The following is a 17,725-nucleotide window of genomic DNA, read 5'->3' on the forward strand; positions in this document are numbered from 1 at the left end:
AAGACAACTTCTAGAAATAAAAGGGATGTTAGTATTCATAGTTGGCAAGATGTGGATTTGTGCAGAAAATCATTTTGCAGTTCACTTTTGAATCTAGGTTAGGAAATGCAAAAATGAGAGCATTATTGTTTTTTTTTTTTTGTGACTTAAAAGAAAAAAAAAACAAAAACTAAGAAAGAAAAAAAAATAAGAAACTGCTTAAGAAAGGCAGTCCCGCTGAATACTACTCTCAAATTCCTTCCAAGGCAATGGAAGCTCCACTTGGGGAGAAATAGTCCTCATTGCAGTCTTTGCCATGATGTCTGCTACTGTATTTGCATCTCTCAAGATCAACCGAAGATCAGCACGCCATTTCCAAGACATGATATCTCGGATTTTTAACACCAAAGGATCAGTAAACCCAGAGCAATCTTGTAAATTATTGACAATAGTAAAAGCCTCCACACAGTCTGTCTCACATATAATGTCTCTTTGTCCCGAGTCCCATGCTAAAAGAAAGCCTCTCCAAATAGCAAACAACTCTCCTTGCAAAATGCTACGACTCTCAATTGTTCCCAGACAGCCTCGTTGCCACCTTCCCTTCCAATCTCTGCTAACACAAGCAAAACCAACTCGAGCACCACTGCCAGGATAGCTAGCATCACAATTAATCTTAAAGGTACCCACTGAGGGGGGAATCCAAGAGCCACTAATGGTTGAGGGGATAGATAGTCGTTGCAACTCAAAAATATTTCGGAGCTCCTTTTCTAAGGACAAAGCCATACCAATCACCTTGTCTGTGGTCCAATGCTCGTGAGGATGAAAGATCTCGTTGTTTCTCGAACACCAAATCCACCAGAGACCAGAAAAGAATCTAAAGGGGCGCTGTTTGCTATTATGTAAGAACCAACTCATCAAATCCACTGGTTGATCGGAGATCCCTAAAGCTTGCCAAACAAGTTGGGCTTTTGGACAATCCCGAATACAATGTAAAACCGACTCCTGACTTGAGAAACATCGTGGACAGTTATCCGTGTGCGAAATGCCCCTTCTAAAACGAAATGCAGCAGTAGGAAGAGCCTCCCGAAGACATAGCCAGGCCAAAAATTTGTGCTTTTCCGGAACATGTTGACGCCAAAGCCAAAGCCAATTACCCCTATCCTCCCAACTAAACATCTTCTTACTGAGTCATAAATAACCACTATGAGCATCATAAACCTTTGAGGCCGCACCAGAGAGCATTATTGTTTAAAAGGGGGAAAAATAGCTTAAATAAATATTAATTATTATTTATTTTTTTTTACCAAAGATAGGAGACTCGAACCCGCAACCTCTTAATTGAGTATGGGAAGACTATGCCATTTGAGCTATTACTCATTGGCTAAATAAATATTAATTATTTAATCTTATTCCTTCTAAAAAGTTTATAAATATGATGTTTTTATTCTATTAAGATGTTAATATGATATAACAGTTGAATCAGTTGTAATTTTTTCTTTAGAAATAAAATATCTTTAGAATAATAAAACCAAAAACGTAATACCGGAAGACAAAAAAAAAAGAAGGATTAAAAATCATTTTAAACTAAAATTACTTATATTTATATAAAAAGTTATAGGCATAAAATTGTGGCAAATTGCCAGTTTAATCCCCAATAAAGATTTGATTGTGCAAATAATTATTAAGACAAAATAATAAAGAAAATATAGTAAGCTGATAAAGCAAAGTAACATAGCAAAGGCGAAAGGTAGAAGAAGGAGGAAGGAACCGAAATGCAATGCAGCGCGAACGTTGTTCACTGTCCTTGTTCCACTTTCTCTCCTCAAACTCTCTCAACAAAAGCATTCTCTTTTCAGTTTCACCCAACTTTCAAACTTACTTCGCAACAACAGCAGCAGCAGCAGCACAAAATCACTTACCCACAGCCACCAGAACAACGAAGAACCTGTTCTGATGGTTATGGAAATTCGAAGAAGGTGATAACGAGTGTTTCGAACCCTTTCGTGAAGCACTGCCTCAAGCTCCGCAACAGCTCTTCTTATCGCCGCTCTCATGGCTCCGTTCTTGTTGTGGGCTCCACACCCATTAGGTTACACACTCCTCAACTCTTAAACTGTTTTAGCACTGACCCTTTTCTGATTTTTCTTCAAATTTGCATTTTTATTAGGAAAACATGTTTCCTTCTCGTAAAAATATTTGTTTTTTGAGCTGTATGGCCTTCCAATTTCCAATCTTTGTTTTTGTTTATTTAATAATCAAAGTTTGTAGCTTTGATTATTTTCTATATCTTCGTGTAATTAATCTTTCGATAATCTTCCTTTTCCCTGTCTTTGATCTTATTATCAATGTCTTTCTCGTATGTTTACTAGTTAGTCAATTTAGCTTTTACAATGTTTGGTAAGCTTCAAGCTAGGTGTCCTTGATAAGCTTAAATAGTTTCACTTGAAAATGATTATCAACTATCAAGTCTATGTGAGTTAGACCCTTCATTATAACTTTTTTGTATCGAGTTACATTTTAATACTTTGGTCATTTTTAGCACAATGCTATAGAGCAATGGATATGTTCTTCGTCCTTGTGAATCTAATTGACTTTGTTAAATGGATAGGCATTGTACTTGAGTTATGATTCATGCAAAGCAGTGTTTATCCACTGAGAAAGGGAAGTGTTTTTTTTTTATAGTACCCTGGCCTATTAACTAACCGGCCTTGGATAGAAGTTAGTTAGTTTGTTAGTTAGTAATAATAATATTAAAGAGAGTGTTAGAGATTTAGATGGGTTCAGTTGAGAAATTACTATTGGCCATTGGAGAGGTAGGAGAGCAACATTTGCAGGAATCTTCTTTATTGTATATAACTATTTACTCCAACCAGTTTTAAACCATAAATGATATTCATGATTAAATTTATGGGAGAAAACTTTATGTATGACATAACTTCTCTATTTACAGAGAAATATACAGGTTTCAAGACTCATTCCAAGATGAAAATATAACAATGGAATGTTTGATTCTTCTTGATAAAGCTGAAATTTCCAGTGGGTTGGATAAATCCGCAGCTTCTATTGTGCATGCAAGCCCAACGGTGATGAAAAAAATTTCAGGACTGCAATCGACTGACTCTACTGATGCAATTGCCATAATGAAGATTCCTGCTAGTTTTTTCAATGTAGATGATCATCAAAAGAAAGAAGATTGCAAGAAGTGGTTTCTTTCTACACATCGGATTTTAGTTCTTGATGGGATTCAGGTGACACTTTTGGTCTATATTCTCCATCTGAAAGCAAAATCACAATAATCAAGTTCTAACCCCCCCCCCCCCCAAAAAAAAACAAAAACCAAAAAAAAAAAAGTAAAATCAAAATCAAAATAAATCTCAGATACACGATATATATTGGTTGTTGAAATATCCATGGACATCAGTTGCAAAAAGGGACTTGATTAATTTTCTGGCCTTTCAATATCTATGTGCAACTCTCTGTGCCAGTATTGATATTGCACACTGTGAACACCTTAGAAGTCATGCAGGTTTCAAAAAATTTCATTTGCCATTACTGACTTATTTGAAATTGTTCACTGCAGGACCCTGGTAACCTCGGCACATTACTCCGATCAGCTGTTGCCTTTAGATGGGTAAGTAATTATTCTGTAGGTCCATGGGGCACTATTATTCTTTATAATTACGCCATTCTCCTGAGCCTGTTGTTATATATAGCATCTGACTCATATGATATGCTTCTACTAGCTTCGGAGTATGGGAACATATTTTCTGGTCTAAAATAATATCCTAAGATACACAAATGGCATAAGATATTTTTTTAGAATTGACTGATTTTAATTGGTTGTTCGTGGACTGCATTGGTTCTTTGTAGCTTCACTTCTCAAACACTTAAATCCCGATTTATAAGAACAAGTGGATTAAGCTCATGACTTGTGAGTTATACTGCAAAGCTACGGAAGAGGATAATTGAGTGGAGATTTTGTTTTGCTTCTTATTCAATCTCAAATAGGTGATTTGTCCATGTGCTGCATTAATTGTGTAAGGGAATAAGTTCACAGCTCCATATTCTTCCTAAATGTGAACTTCCTCTATGAAATTGGACTAGTGATTTGTACTTATTCCTCCTAATTGTTGTTCTATAACATAACTGTCTAACAGATTGTTTGCTTCTATTATCCTTTGCCTTGAGAACTTCATATCTGCATAAGTTATTGTTGAAACTCTTGTTTGAAAGTGCAAACTAAATGGCCAACGTCCAACAGGATGGAGTTTTTCTTCTTCCAGGCAGCTGCGATCCATTCAACGAGAAAGCTCTCCGAGCTAGCCGAGGTGCATCCTTTCAGCTCCCCATTGTTTCCGGTAGTTGGAGTCATCTGGATTCTCTCATAGAAGAATTTCAAATGAAGTTGCTTGCTGGGCATCCTGAGCATGAAGGGTTAGTCAAGCCAGTTTCTTTGCTTTCTCCAGGCTTTTGTTATTCCTTATTAGACATGCCATTGTGCTTGGTTTTAGGCAGCGAAGGAAGTGGCCTTTCGGAAAAATCCCTGCAGGCATGTGAGCTTGTAAGCATTGCAATGGCTGGAGAATATGAGTCACTTAATGTTTCTGTTGCTGGTGGAATTTTCTTGTATATGCTTCAGCCAAACAATACATGATCTTTCTAATTCTATACTATACAGAGTCTCATTTAAGTTTAGGAAATACCTTAAATGCATTAAGTTGAACTTAGTGCATGTTGTACCAAGGTAATCCAACAGTGTAGATCTAATAGAAATGATAAATATCGAACTATGCCCTCTCCAACTTGTTTTTTTTCTTGTAAAGCTGATATTTCTGCTTACTTTCTAAATCTATGTATGTTAAGGCAAGTCAAATAACAGAGGAGGATATAAAGAATCTGCTCACATTAGTGAAATAAATTTGGCATTTTGTATTGTCATGGGGCAAAAGATGTGCACTATTTTCTTGTTTATTTGATTTTGAAAGGAAAAGCAACATATAAGGTCAAAATAGAAATCAAGAGGGCTTGTCTGGTTCATGGAATATTGAGTGTGGATTTGGTGGAACTCACTAAGAAATTGTGTAATGTTACCACACTTAACAAATACCGATATTATAACTTGAATCTTGTCTTGTACATGTTTTAGCAGAGTTCATTTGCTAAACAGACCTAATTGGAATGATAATAAGATGCAAGATTAAGAATACCTCCTAATCTTCTTGTTTTGGTTAAAGAGCCACTTCTATTTATAGTCAACATAAGGGATTAAGGGATACAATTGTCATTTACTATTGTTTAGTAATTAGGGCTGAAGTGTGACGTTTTGATTGATTTCAATATTTGGTTTATGAGCTTATAAGATCCAGTATGGTTCATGTTATTAGAGGTTTTTGTTCCTACGTATGACTCTGTCTAACACTCTAAGAGCAACTCTAATGTTTGGTTTCAATTTAATTTTATTTTGGATTTCATAAAATATCATATTAGTATTTATAAAATTACATCTTATAAATAGTAATTTGAGACTAAAGATGATATTTATCACTCTAATATTTTGTTTTATTTTAAATTTTATATAAGATAACAAAATTTAATTGTTTCTCTACCAAAATAAAATCGTCTCTTTAAAATGAGACTTACTTCATTTCATCAATAATCTCTATTCTCTAATGTAAAGTAAAATTTTGAACCGTTTTACTTCATGTACACGTTATATTTAAAACTCCAGAAACATTTTCATTGGAATTACTCTAACGTACAACAAGGTCGTAATCTTGGCTTAGTAGTGTCTTTATAAGCAAATTAACCTCTCTCTGCTCTGAGCCTCTCTTGTATTATCAGTTAGTGCTAATTAACCATGAACCATGCATGAGCATGATGCTTGGATTTGTTGGGGAATGAATCTTCCCATTTTAAAATTTCACATAATCTTATTATATGCTGATTTTCACCATCGAAAAAAAAAGGTGGAACCAATTATTAGAAACCAACAAAACATGTAATCAATTGTAATCACTTCTTACTATTATTAGCCTTTGTTTTTGCACAAGATGAGCAATTATTGGATCAGATATAATATAACCAAATCAACAATTGTATAAGATAACATAATTTATTTAATTGAAGGTTGACCTGTGACCTCTAATTACTCTTGTTTTGTTCCTTTATGATTTTCAAGTAGCAGATTTGAAATTCTAAAGGTAGCGTTTAGTGGATAAACAGAGACGAAAAGGCTAAAACTGAGAGATAGAGACTAAAAGATAGAGATTGAAATAAATTTTTTTGGTGTAAAATGGGAGACAGAAATTAAAACAAGAATAAAACTCTAATTTAATTTGTACAAAGGATAAAATTAGAATTAATTAATTGAAATGAGAATATTTTAGGTATAAAATGTTATTAAAGTTTCAGTCTTCATCTCTAAAAATTTTAGTCCCATGTGTCCCTACTTTTTGGAGATAGGTAGCGTTTGCCGCTTGGTAGAGAGACAGAGACGGAAAGACTGAGACTGAGAGATAGAGACTAAGAGACAGAAATTGAAATAAATTTAAGTATTCTGTTTGGTGCAAAATGGGAGACATAAATTGAAACAAGAATGAAATTCTAATTTAATTTGTACAAAGAGTAAAATTGGAATTAATTAATTGAAATGAAGGTATTTTAGGTATAAAATGTTATTAAAGTTTCAGTCTCTATTTTTAAAAATTTTAGTCCCCTGTGTCCTTACTTTTTGGAGGTACTGAAATACTGAAATTTTGAGGACAGAGACAGAAATTTTAGTACCAGTCTCTGAATCAACAAACATGATACTGAGTTTCAGTCTCCCAATCTCTGTCTCAATACCTCAAAACAAACGCTACTTAAAATACTAAAATTTTAAAGACAGAAATTTTAATACCAGTTTTTAAACCAACAAATATGATATTGAGTCTCAGTCTTCCAATCTCTGTCTCAATACCTCAAGACAAAAGCTATTAAAGAAATGAGCGTAAAACTAAGAACAATGAAACTTCATTAGCCTTTCCGTGGAATAGCAGAAGATAGAAGACGGTCAAAGCTAAGCAATAGGTTGACGCCTACATAATAAGTAATAAGTGCATATAATACACATTTTCTATCTCGTGCATGTGGTGTACACAATTTGATACTGAAGTCTAAGGTTGAAATAAATATAATACAAATTAAATGGTATAAGTTGAACGTTAGTATAAGATAGTATACTCCTTATTTTGACAAAATCCAATTTTCTATGGTCAAAACAGAAAATTATTATGTTAACTATTGTTCAATGTCATAGTTCAAAATAATAAACCCAGGCGTGTCTCCGTAAAAAACCGTTTCGTTTGTTCTTGACTTTGAATGCCCAAGTTTGAGTCGGCATGTGCAACTATAGTTTAGTTTCAATTGTTGAAAAAAAAATTACATTAATTATATTTAGTTCTGAAAAATAGTCATTGACATGTAATACTTTATTATATTTGATATCACATGCATGCAGCCATTAATATTTTAAGTATTAAAATGATGATTTACATTCAGGCCCTCAGGGTAAACACTAAATAGTATATTAAACATTCAAATATTTATATATTGTGTATATTAGAGCATTAGATATTCAAATAACTAACGTTGTTCAAAATTTTTAAAAGATATATTAATATAATACACATCTTTCAACCACGATTAAGTTATTAGCCACATTTTTTTAATTATTTTTGACCGAAGAGCAAGGTTGCATATACTTCTGCATGGTAAACCCAGATTTGATGTACCCAGCCGTCTATGCATTTAATAAGTAAGTGATAAGATCATAAGAAGTCTCCGTGATGATGAGAGGTTCATTAATAATCACCTCCATTATTAAGTTAGCATGCTTTATTTTAAGTTTTAAATGAATTAAAGTAGTTATACATAGATTCTCAAAAATCAAACACAATACAGTAGTACAATTTAACAGTAATCTATAGTCCCAACTGAAGATTGCAATATGGGCACCGCTCAGGTAAACAGGACAAAAACAATTTTTTCTAAAGTTGTTTATTTGGCTATATTTAAAAATATATTTTAAAAATTAGATTAATAATAAAAATATAAATTATAAATAAAATTAAAGATCTAAGAAAAGAAATAATTATATTAATAATTATAACTAATATTAATTCAAATGATACTGAATTTTTTAAATTAACATAAAATAAAAAATTTTTAAAATTTCAATTTTACAATAAGTTTTATTTAAAGAATTCAAAAATAAATAAAAATTATTAGATTAAAAATAGAACAATTAGCAATAAAAATTAATAAATTAAAATATAGATCTTCAAAAATAAAAAATATTAAAAGAATTATAAAAATTATAAATAAAAACTCAATTTATTAATATCCGCTATCTAGCTACAAGAAAATGAATTATAAATCAACCGGCTCCCTAATGTTAGGAAATTAATCTTTTCAATTATTTTATCAAGTGTAGTTTTTTATTAAAAATATTAAAAAATATCAAAATTTATTATTTTTTATTATTATTTAGCCATTAACTCAATTTTTTTAGTCTAATTTTTTTATTCTAGTAAATTAGCAACATATTTTATCTTATATTTTAAAAAATTAATGATTAACCGATAATAAAAAATAATAAATTTTGATAATTTTTTAACATTTTTCATATTATATATCTTTTAAGTGAGATAAAAAAAACATGTAAAAATATTAAAAAATAAAAAATCACATAAAATAGACCCATAAAAAATAGTTTTATTATTGACTAAAAAATATAATTTAATTTCATCAATTCTAAGTATAAAAAGGTTTACATGGATAACTAATTACGTTAGTAAAAAATAACAAAATTTTAAGTTTTTTACTTAAAATATCATTTGAAAATATGAATTTGATTGAATAACTTTATAAAATTCCTTATGATGTCAGTCAATTAAAATTAAATTTTAAAAAAAAATAATATTTTAGAAATTATATCTTTAAAAGATATAAAATTTATAATACACCAAATAACTTCTTAAATAGTTTTAAGAGTTCGATCCATATAATTTAACTAAAAATCAATACAAAATTATGCCCTTTTTTTTCCACTAATAAAAATATTAATGGGAGGAAAAATGCAAATAGAATAGTCACCAAAAAAAAAAAAAAGAATACATTGTTCTGTTCGAGACTCAAATTAGATATACAAAAATATAACTACTAAATTATTAACTTATTAACTACTACTCTTTTAACGATTTAGAGATTACTTTTTTGGATACTCATGTTCTCATGTTTATTACAAGTTTAGCATGAATTCTAGACGTATTCCTTCTTGTTGTCTATATATATGTCTCCACCGAAATATTTTCCTACTCTAACATCTGAAGACACCAAAGATCAATCACCTGCAAGCCACTTCCATGTATGTATGCCAAAATAAGAGTGGGTATGAATGAGAGATGCCAGGATACTATATCGCTTATTTCATATTTGAGGAGTCTAGTGTACCTGGTAGTTATTATAGCATGGGATCGTAATTCAAATATTTGATTTAGACAGATTTTGACTAGTATAACCATTATCCAAAAATCATTGACTATCTAACTTTTAGAAATAGAAAAACAATGCTTCTATCATTTTATTATCAACAATATAATGTTAGGAATCAAGAGGTACCAGTCAAAAACTCAGCCAAATGTCTTTGGGTGAATCCAAAATTTCTACATGAATGATATTTATACTAGGTATTAGGATGTTTCTCCTACTAAGTATCAGAATTGTTTCTTTTTTATGCTAAATGCATGTTCTTTTATATATTTTATAAATCATTTTATATACTAAGAATCAGGATTGTTGGAAGTTTCGTGATCCCCGCCCCTATTTCTTCAATGTATCATTCGGAATTTTAATTTGGGGTGAGAAGTAATTAATATCAAATATTATAAATTAAAAACAAATAAAATTAATTAAATATAATTATAAATTAATAATTAAGTTGTTTATTTTTTGGCTGATCACCTCTTGGTTCCATATACTTTTCTTTTTATTATAGATATTTTTGTATTTTTTGTGTGAAGATTCACATGGAGTTATTATGAAGTTGATAGATAAAAATTATTAAATAATTTGATATATTTAACTAAATTATTATCTAACAATTTTTAACTATGAACTTCAAATGAAAATAACTATATAGAGTTTTTATCATATTTTTTTGGTATAAACAAAAAAAAAAATAATTTTTCATTTTTTATTAATAATTTTTAATACAAAAAATAAAACGTATATTATTTAGATATACAAAAATATTACACATAATAATCCTCTTAAAAAATACACCATGTGTCGGATCGATCTAAAATAAGCTAAGATTGGGGTTAAGCCTTGGATTAGATTGACCGGCAAGGGCACAATCTAGAATATCATAATATTTATACTTAAGAAATGTGTACAATGTACATTATTAAATAGGTCGTGTAATTATCATTTTCAAGTGGAAATTAGTGAGATCATAACTGGAATTAATTGAAACGTCAATTATTATAGTCAATTTTAATTTTCTTTTGACTTAAAAAAGATTATTTAAATCCTTAAATTTGATTGGTTGATATTGTAAAATAGATTTAAACTTTAAGAATTTAATTTCTATACAATTAAAAGAGTTTTATAAAAACATTCAATCATGTATTTTTTGGTAAAAATAACTAATTTTTATATTTATTATTATTTAAAAAATTATCTAATTAAATACATAAATTTAATCGAATAACCAAATAAATTTATATTGTAGTACATCAAAACTAAACTGATAGATCAAAAACTTATCGAGACAGAAATATTTAGTCCAAGTGGAATTCTCTAAATAGATGAGTGAGTAATTTTAAAAGCTAGGCTGTTTATTCTGTAAATTGGTCAAATCTTATAGGTGTGAATCTTTGAAATAATCAACAGAAGAGTAGGAAATATTCCAAAGATGTATGGAAATTATCATTATTCTTAAGATGTTAATTAGTTGGTATGTAAATTGGTATGTTTATGTGTTGAAATAAAAAATTGTATATCCTCATCAATCATCAGTCACATCTTGCGACGATAGAAGAGAGAGAGAGAGATATTATTTTAACAAGAATTAGTTGGTCAATGTGTTACTATATTTTGCCATTTTGTTTGACTCACGAAAACAAAGCAAAACTTAAGAAACCAGCAATGTTGAAGACAAAATATATATATATATATATATATATATATATATATATATATATATATATAATTTTATGTACCTTCTCTAAAATAAAGGATAAATTATTCTTTGTAGTATATATATTGAAAGTGATTCATCAGATGAGTTTTATGATATGGAAGAGATCTTTAGAATACAATTAATACACTTGAAGGTGGAGGAGAGCTTATGGTCCGTGATGATAGAAGTCATAAAGACATTTGAAAAAATTCGTTAGATCCTTAAGTCATAAACTCAGTTAAAGACATTGTTATTGATAATGTCAAATATAAGTTTTAAGAGATGGTAGATTCGGATCCTCATGAGATTAAAGACATTATTGTCGATGAGGTGGAGATCAATAAGACTTGCAAAATGAGATGACAATTATGCATAAGAATTTAATCACTTTTATGGGACAAAAATTTTGTGAATAGTGAATTCCGAAGATATTATCACCATACAGAAGAGGATGGAGAAGGCATAGTGGGTGTACGGTGAGGTTGGAAAGGAGTTGCGCCTATGTAGCAGATATTCTCCATACATCAGTAGCAAAAATTTTGCCACGTGTAACGAGCTGAATACGTACTTGCACGTACCTTGTTGATGGGTTTGTGACTTTATTGCAAAAATTTTTTTTCAGCGTTGACAGTCACTACCACCACCGTAAACTGGTGGTGATAAACTAAATTTAAATAATCACAAGAGAGAGAAAGAAAAATAGAGAATATATACCTAATTATTATGGTTAACATTCAACTTAATTATAATTATAGGCATTATATATATCATACAAGATAATTTATCTTTTATTTTAGAAAAGTAACATTCACTATATATATATATATATTTTTTTTTTTTCTCTTAGTAATTATTCACATGTTCCATCATGAGATAAAATGAAACAATTATCTTCCCTCACAAGTGGTTCCAAACATCTAACACTATAAGCTACATTGAAAATACTTTTTCAATGAAAAGAGCCAATCCATAATTGATTTGTGTTTTGGGTTGATTATTTCCCTTGTCAATATATATTATAGATCGAAGAATGCGTACATGCATCCAAAAAATGTTTTCTTTTTTGACTAATATGAAATTGATCATTGTAGTTTCAAACAAAAAGGCTGTTTTTAATTCATCTTAGACGACGACAATATAATAGATAAGTGGCTAGTTGATTATTATTGACATTATTATTTTAAATACATAATGTGTTGCTTGAGCCAAAAAAAATGTTCTTATTATTTATTAGTATGCGACTATGCATATAGGTCTAACTCATCATTTAAGTGGAAATTTTTTCATCCACAATAATACTGGAACGGGAATATAAGAAAATTCAGACACAAGTACAAATCACTTTTAAATCATCCCCATAATTAATTCCTTATTAGTTAGTTTGTTTTAAAAGAGGACTCCAACTTCTTCTACATTTGGATTATTTAATTTATATGAAGGACAAGACAAGTACGGTTTATATATATAGTAGTAATAATTAACAATAGCATACTTTGTAAGCAAAAGGTGTAACTAATAAAATGAACAAATTAAAGTATATCCTGGTGTTGTTAATAATAAGAACAGCACAAAGTCTGAAGAAGGACAACAGATTAATTAGTTTTGGAAGGAATCAATCAAATTATTAGAAAAAGGTTGGAGCTATGTTTGTTAAGCTTTAGAAAAAGACAAAAAAAAAAAAAAAAAAGAAGAAAAGAAAAGAAAGAGAGACACTTTTTTATAGAATCTGAGCATAGCGCCGGCTTGTTGATGCTTCTTGTAGGAGACAAACTGGAAGTTCCCCTCTCATGCATCCATTATGTCATCTCATTATTATTAGTTAGTATATTTATCTATCTTTTTTTTTTTTTTTTTTTTTTTTTTACTTAATTTTCCAGGTTATCGAGATTTTATATGTATAAGAGTGTTATCAAACTATACTTAGCTTCTTTTTAGATTCGGAGTATAATTTTTGTATATACCTTTTTTTTTTTAATTTATTTCATTTTAAAATTATTTTTTTATAATAAAGATTTAATGATAATGTATCATAAAACCGTTTATTTGAAAAATATAAAATATTATATAACGGTATTTAAATAATTATATATCTGACAATAAAAATGTTATCATAAAAAATGCTTATATATACTATATCTATAATATTAATTAGAAACTTGGATTTTAAAAATCTCTTAAAAGAATAGAAGTGTTTGTCATTTTAAATTTCGAGAAGGATAAACTATTAAAATTGTATTCGATTCTCAAAAATTTTTGACAAAAATAATTCTCACTTTTAAAAATAACAAAATGTCTGCAAAATATTATAAAATGCAACAAAAATAACAAAAAATAATAGTACTTTTTTATAAATGATAAATAATTTTTATATTTGGTAAATCACATATTTTAATATAATATTTTGTAAAAATATTTAAATAAATATTAAAAAAATACATACAAAAAGTCGGATAAAAATTCAATCTTTATAATTTTTAATTTTTAAAGGTATTTTTGGTCATTAATAAAAAAATTATAAAAAAAAGATTCTATTTAACTTAAAATAACCAAATTTTACTTAAGGATAAAACTATGTTATTTTTTAATCATACTCTCAAAACCTACATCAAAATTTAATTTTTAAAGCACTTTTTGAGAATATATATATTTTGTGTTGGATTTTTTATTACTTTTTAAAATATCTAAAAAATTATTATTAATAAAAATAAATAATATTTTTGTCAAAATTTAAAAAAATCGAGAGTAATTTTAGTAATTTAACCGTTTGGAATTTAAACTTACCTTTTCAATATTGACAATTGCTAATAAAATAATTTTTGTCATTAATTATTAAATAAATTTATTAACATAATTTTAAAGTAACTTTTAATTATGGAATCTTTCCTAAATTTTTAACTAAGTAAACAAGCTTATCTGCAATGATGGCAATGTTGGTCCTAATAATCTATCTCCTGCGTCATAATCCAATATTTTAATAGAATATGTCATGTGTACATTAAAATCAGTTATATAAATTAGTTATTAGTATAAAATATATGTTAAAATAAAAATATACATTAAAAATAAATTATATATATATAACTAATTTTAATGATTAATTTTAATTTTAATATACGAAAAGTATTTTTTTCAAATAAAGTAATCCAACAAACAAGTTTGGTCATGCATCAAGAGCAAGGATTTCACGTGGACTACTTACTAAACTAAGCCCAATTTTCTCTTGCCTATTATTTAATATTAAATTTTTGTTGAATTTATTTTTTATAACAAATTTAAATATTTAGAATTAATTAATTTTATATTTTCAAATTAAATATTAGTTATTTATTTATTTATTTACTTTAAATAATTAGACACTAAATTTTTAGACACCATGACTCCATAACAAACACCCTAAACTAAATATGTACGTTAGTTATCTCTAACGAAGAACTCCCTTTTTCATTTGTAATTTTTTTTATCCCGTGTGTTATTTTATAAATTAATTTTTTTTATAAAATTATACAAAATTTAAAATTTTTTATACATTGTTATGTATTTATTAAAATAAAAAATTAAATATTTTTATTAATAATAATCAAAGACACATATTAGTCAAACTTTCTTTTATATATTGATAATAATTAATAATTATTAATAATTATGAACACATACTTAAGCTACAAAACAGAGGGGATCTTGAAGGATTCTCTGATATTCATGTTACTTCTGAAAAAGAACATGTTATCTATCTTTTTATTTTATTTTATTTTTACAATAAACCACTAATGGTACGTTTAATTTGTTTTGAAATGTAATTAACTATGATTATTCAATAAGCTGACAATTTGGAACGCCCATGCACGAATGTATCAAGACTTAGTCTATCATACTTGTCAAATTTTATTTATCTATATGTTTCCGCACAAAGAAGAAATATAGTTACATTATTTTATTTTATGTGCAGTAATCCATTCACGACCGAGTGCATGAGCTGTTGATATCATCCAAAGCCAAAGTCAAACATCACTGTCTCATAGCAACTAAGGAAAACAAATTCATAGGGAAAATTGTTTCTTTTTATTTTCCTAATATTTCTTTCTAATCAATAAAAAAAAGTTTTATAATAATGTTATATCTCTATCGGTTAGAGATATAATTATTTATATTATTTTTTTATTATTTTAAATTTTTAAAATAAATAATTTTATGATATAATATTAAAATTTTATGTTTGAAAAATTTAAAATTCGATTTTTAATAAAAAATAATATAAAACAAGTTGAGACTTGGGCGATCTTTTTTTTATGAGAAATGCTAGGGAGCCAGTAACTTTTGTGATTTGTAGCCATCAAATAGTTATTAATAATGATTTTAATAGTATGAGATTGGTGTGAGATTTTATCCAATAATTTATTTTTTTTTATTAATTACATACTAGTTAGAATTTAATAAAATTGATGTCCATGTAGTTTTCCTTTTTTTATTTGGGGACTTGCAATGTGAGCACCATAATAGTGCATGGCTTCATGCTGAGTGCTGACGTTGACTTGCACCCAATATTCTAATTTTAGTATTTTTTCATGAGTTTGAAACACGCTCATTATTTGACTATACATACAAGTGCAAAATTAGTAAACAGAAATTTTTTAAAAAATATTATTCATTATATATCATCACTAAAAATTATTATTATTATTATTATTATTATTATTATTATTATTATTATTATTATTATTATTATTATTGTTATATAGTGCCCAAAAAATTAAACTTCTCATAACACCCTTTTAATTTGGCTACATGTATTCTTTTGAATCAAGTAAACATTATATTATTGATCGGTGAATGCCTTATAAAGTTATAATAAAAGCACGTTCATCTACCAGTTTCCATCTACCTAGTATTTCAATACACAGAGAACAAAAGAAATAAAAGGTGGTATCCCTAATAATAAAATAGGTTTTACTAACATGTCTTTTAAGAATATATTTTAAAAATATTATAAAAAAATATTTATTAAAAATTTAAAATATATATTTTTATATTTTTAACATATTAAATACATAAAAAATTTAAAAAAATTATTGTTATGCTATTAAAACATATCTTTAAAATATAAGATAGCTAAATCTAATAAAATAATATAAAATCATCAATTGACCTCGATGTATAGTGCTTTCTACGATTCCAATAAGATATACTTTTATAGAAATCAAACAAAATATTCCGCGACTTTAGAGTTATCTCATCATCACGATCGAAAAATATCGTTTGTTATTTTAAAACATTATAGTATTCTAAATTAAATTACCTTAGTTCAGTACTTAATATCACTATGCGAAACATTGTTATTTATTTTTCTTATAATTCAAATGTTTTTAGTAATGCTAATGTAAATGCTCTTCTACCTAATTACAGAGAAAAAAACTTATAGCAATATTATATATGTATATATTAAAAATTAGTCACAAAATTAATAATTAGTAATATTATATTTGTATTATTTTATTATTTTTATACGTTATTTTATATATTTTTAATATATATTTTATATTTTGATATGTATTTTATATATACATAATTAATTCTTAACGTAAGCGTAATATTTTGAAAATTTATATGCACTCAAATTTAAAAAAGAAAAATGCTTGTTCGTGGATATACCTAAAACAATTTAGTTCATATATAGATATTAAGATTATTATTATTATAAATTTTTTATTTTTTATTTTAATATATAAATATATAATAAATATATTAAAAACTTAAAAGTTTATTTTTTTATAAATATTTTTTTAAACTTTAACATGTGTAGTTAGACATTTAAATCCTATATAAAATGAAAAGAAATATCAAATCAAATAATCAGTTTATTGAATATATAAATATTAAATTAAATAATAAATAATACTACTTGTCAAAGTGTACACTGATGCTAAAGCTTTGACTGGAAAATATTAATGGTTTATGACTGAGGGGAACCATTTTATTGGAGAACAAATGCCTTATCAGCCTCATTTTTTCTAAAAGATTTATTCTTAGTTTTTTGTGAAAACATTTCGATTGGTTTTTATTCTTTTAATGCTGGATCAACAATTAACGAGAAATATACAACACTTACTAGCTGAACTGCACCTATATAAATCAAACGATATGGTTACATTTTATTATGTATTATGTTTTCAGTAAAATTATAAATATATAAATTTTTTTAATTATTTTATATATATATATATATATATATTTTTTTTTTATTATTCACCACTTGTCTACTGTCCACCGTCCACATTATGTAACTTTTATATACATACATTGTGAAAAAAAATAAAAAAAATAACTATATAATGTGTATAATTATTAAAACCAATAACTCAAATATCAATTCTAGTATTAAAATTATTTAAACTAATATTAGTAAATAAAAATTAATTATTATATATTTATACGTAGTTTATATTATTATTTTATATATTTGTAATATATATTTTATAGTCTAATATATATTTTATTTATGGGACTCATTTAGTAATTATATTTTTG

The 17,725-nt window shown here is 27.1% G+C and overlaps 1 protein-coding gene across 2 annotated transcripts; it reads left to right on the top strand.

Moving 5' to 3' along the window:
• Nucleotides 1-1,650: 1,650 nt before the first annotated feature.
• Nucleotides 1,651-4,769, top strand: LOC107631379 (tRNA/rRNA methyltransferase (SpoU) family protein). Of its 2 annotated transcripts, XM_016334807.3 has the most exons (5): nucleotides 1,652-2,068; nucleotides 2,930-3,227; nucleotides 3,560-3,610; nucleotides 4,241-4,413; nucleotides 4,491-4,769. In XM_016334807.3, the coding sequence occupies exons 1-5, from the start codon at nucleotides 1,752-1,754 to the stop codon at nucleotides 4,534-4,536; spliced, it is 885 nt and encodes a 294-aa protein (XP_016190293.1). In that variant the 5' UTR covers nucleotides 1,652-1,751; the 3' UTR covers nucleotides 4,537-4,769. The 2 variants fall into 2 exon arrangements, with proteins under 2 accessions (XP_016190292.1, XP_016190293.1); XM_016334806.3 differs by having other exon boundaries at nucleotides 1,651-2,068; nucleotides 4,241-4,769.
• The last annotated feature ends 12,956 nt before the right edge of the window (nucleotides 4,770-17,725 follow it).

Source organism: Arachis ipaensis, chromosome B3 (assembly GCF_059453495.1).
Source record: "Arachis ipaensis isolate K30076 ecotype BB chromosome B3, ASM5945349v1, whole genome shotgun sequence".
Classification (NCBI taxonomy): domain Eukaryota; kingdom Viridiplantae; phylum Streptophyta; class Magnoliopsida; order Fabales; family Fabaceae; genus Arachis; species Arachis ipaensis.

Coding starts and splice junctions, on each gene's coding strand:
- LOC107631379 (XM_016334806.3), top strand. CDS start 1,752: ATGCAATGCAGCGCGAACGTTGTTCACTGTCCTTGTTCCACTTTCTCT. Junction 3,228..3,559: donor TAGTTCTTGATGGGATTCAG/GTGACACTTTTG, acceptor TGTTCACTGCAG/GACCCTGGTAACCTCGGCAC. Junction 3,611..4,240: donor CAGCTGTTGCCTTTAGATGG/GTAAGTAATTAT, acceptor AACGTCCAACAG/GATGGAGTTTTTCTTCTTCC.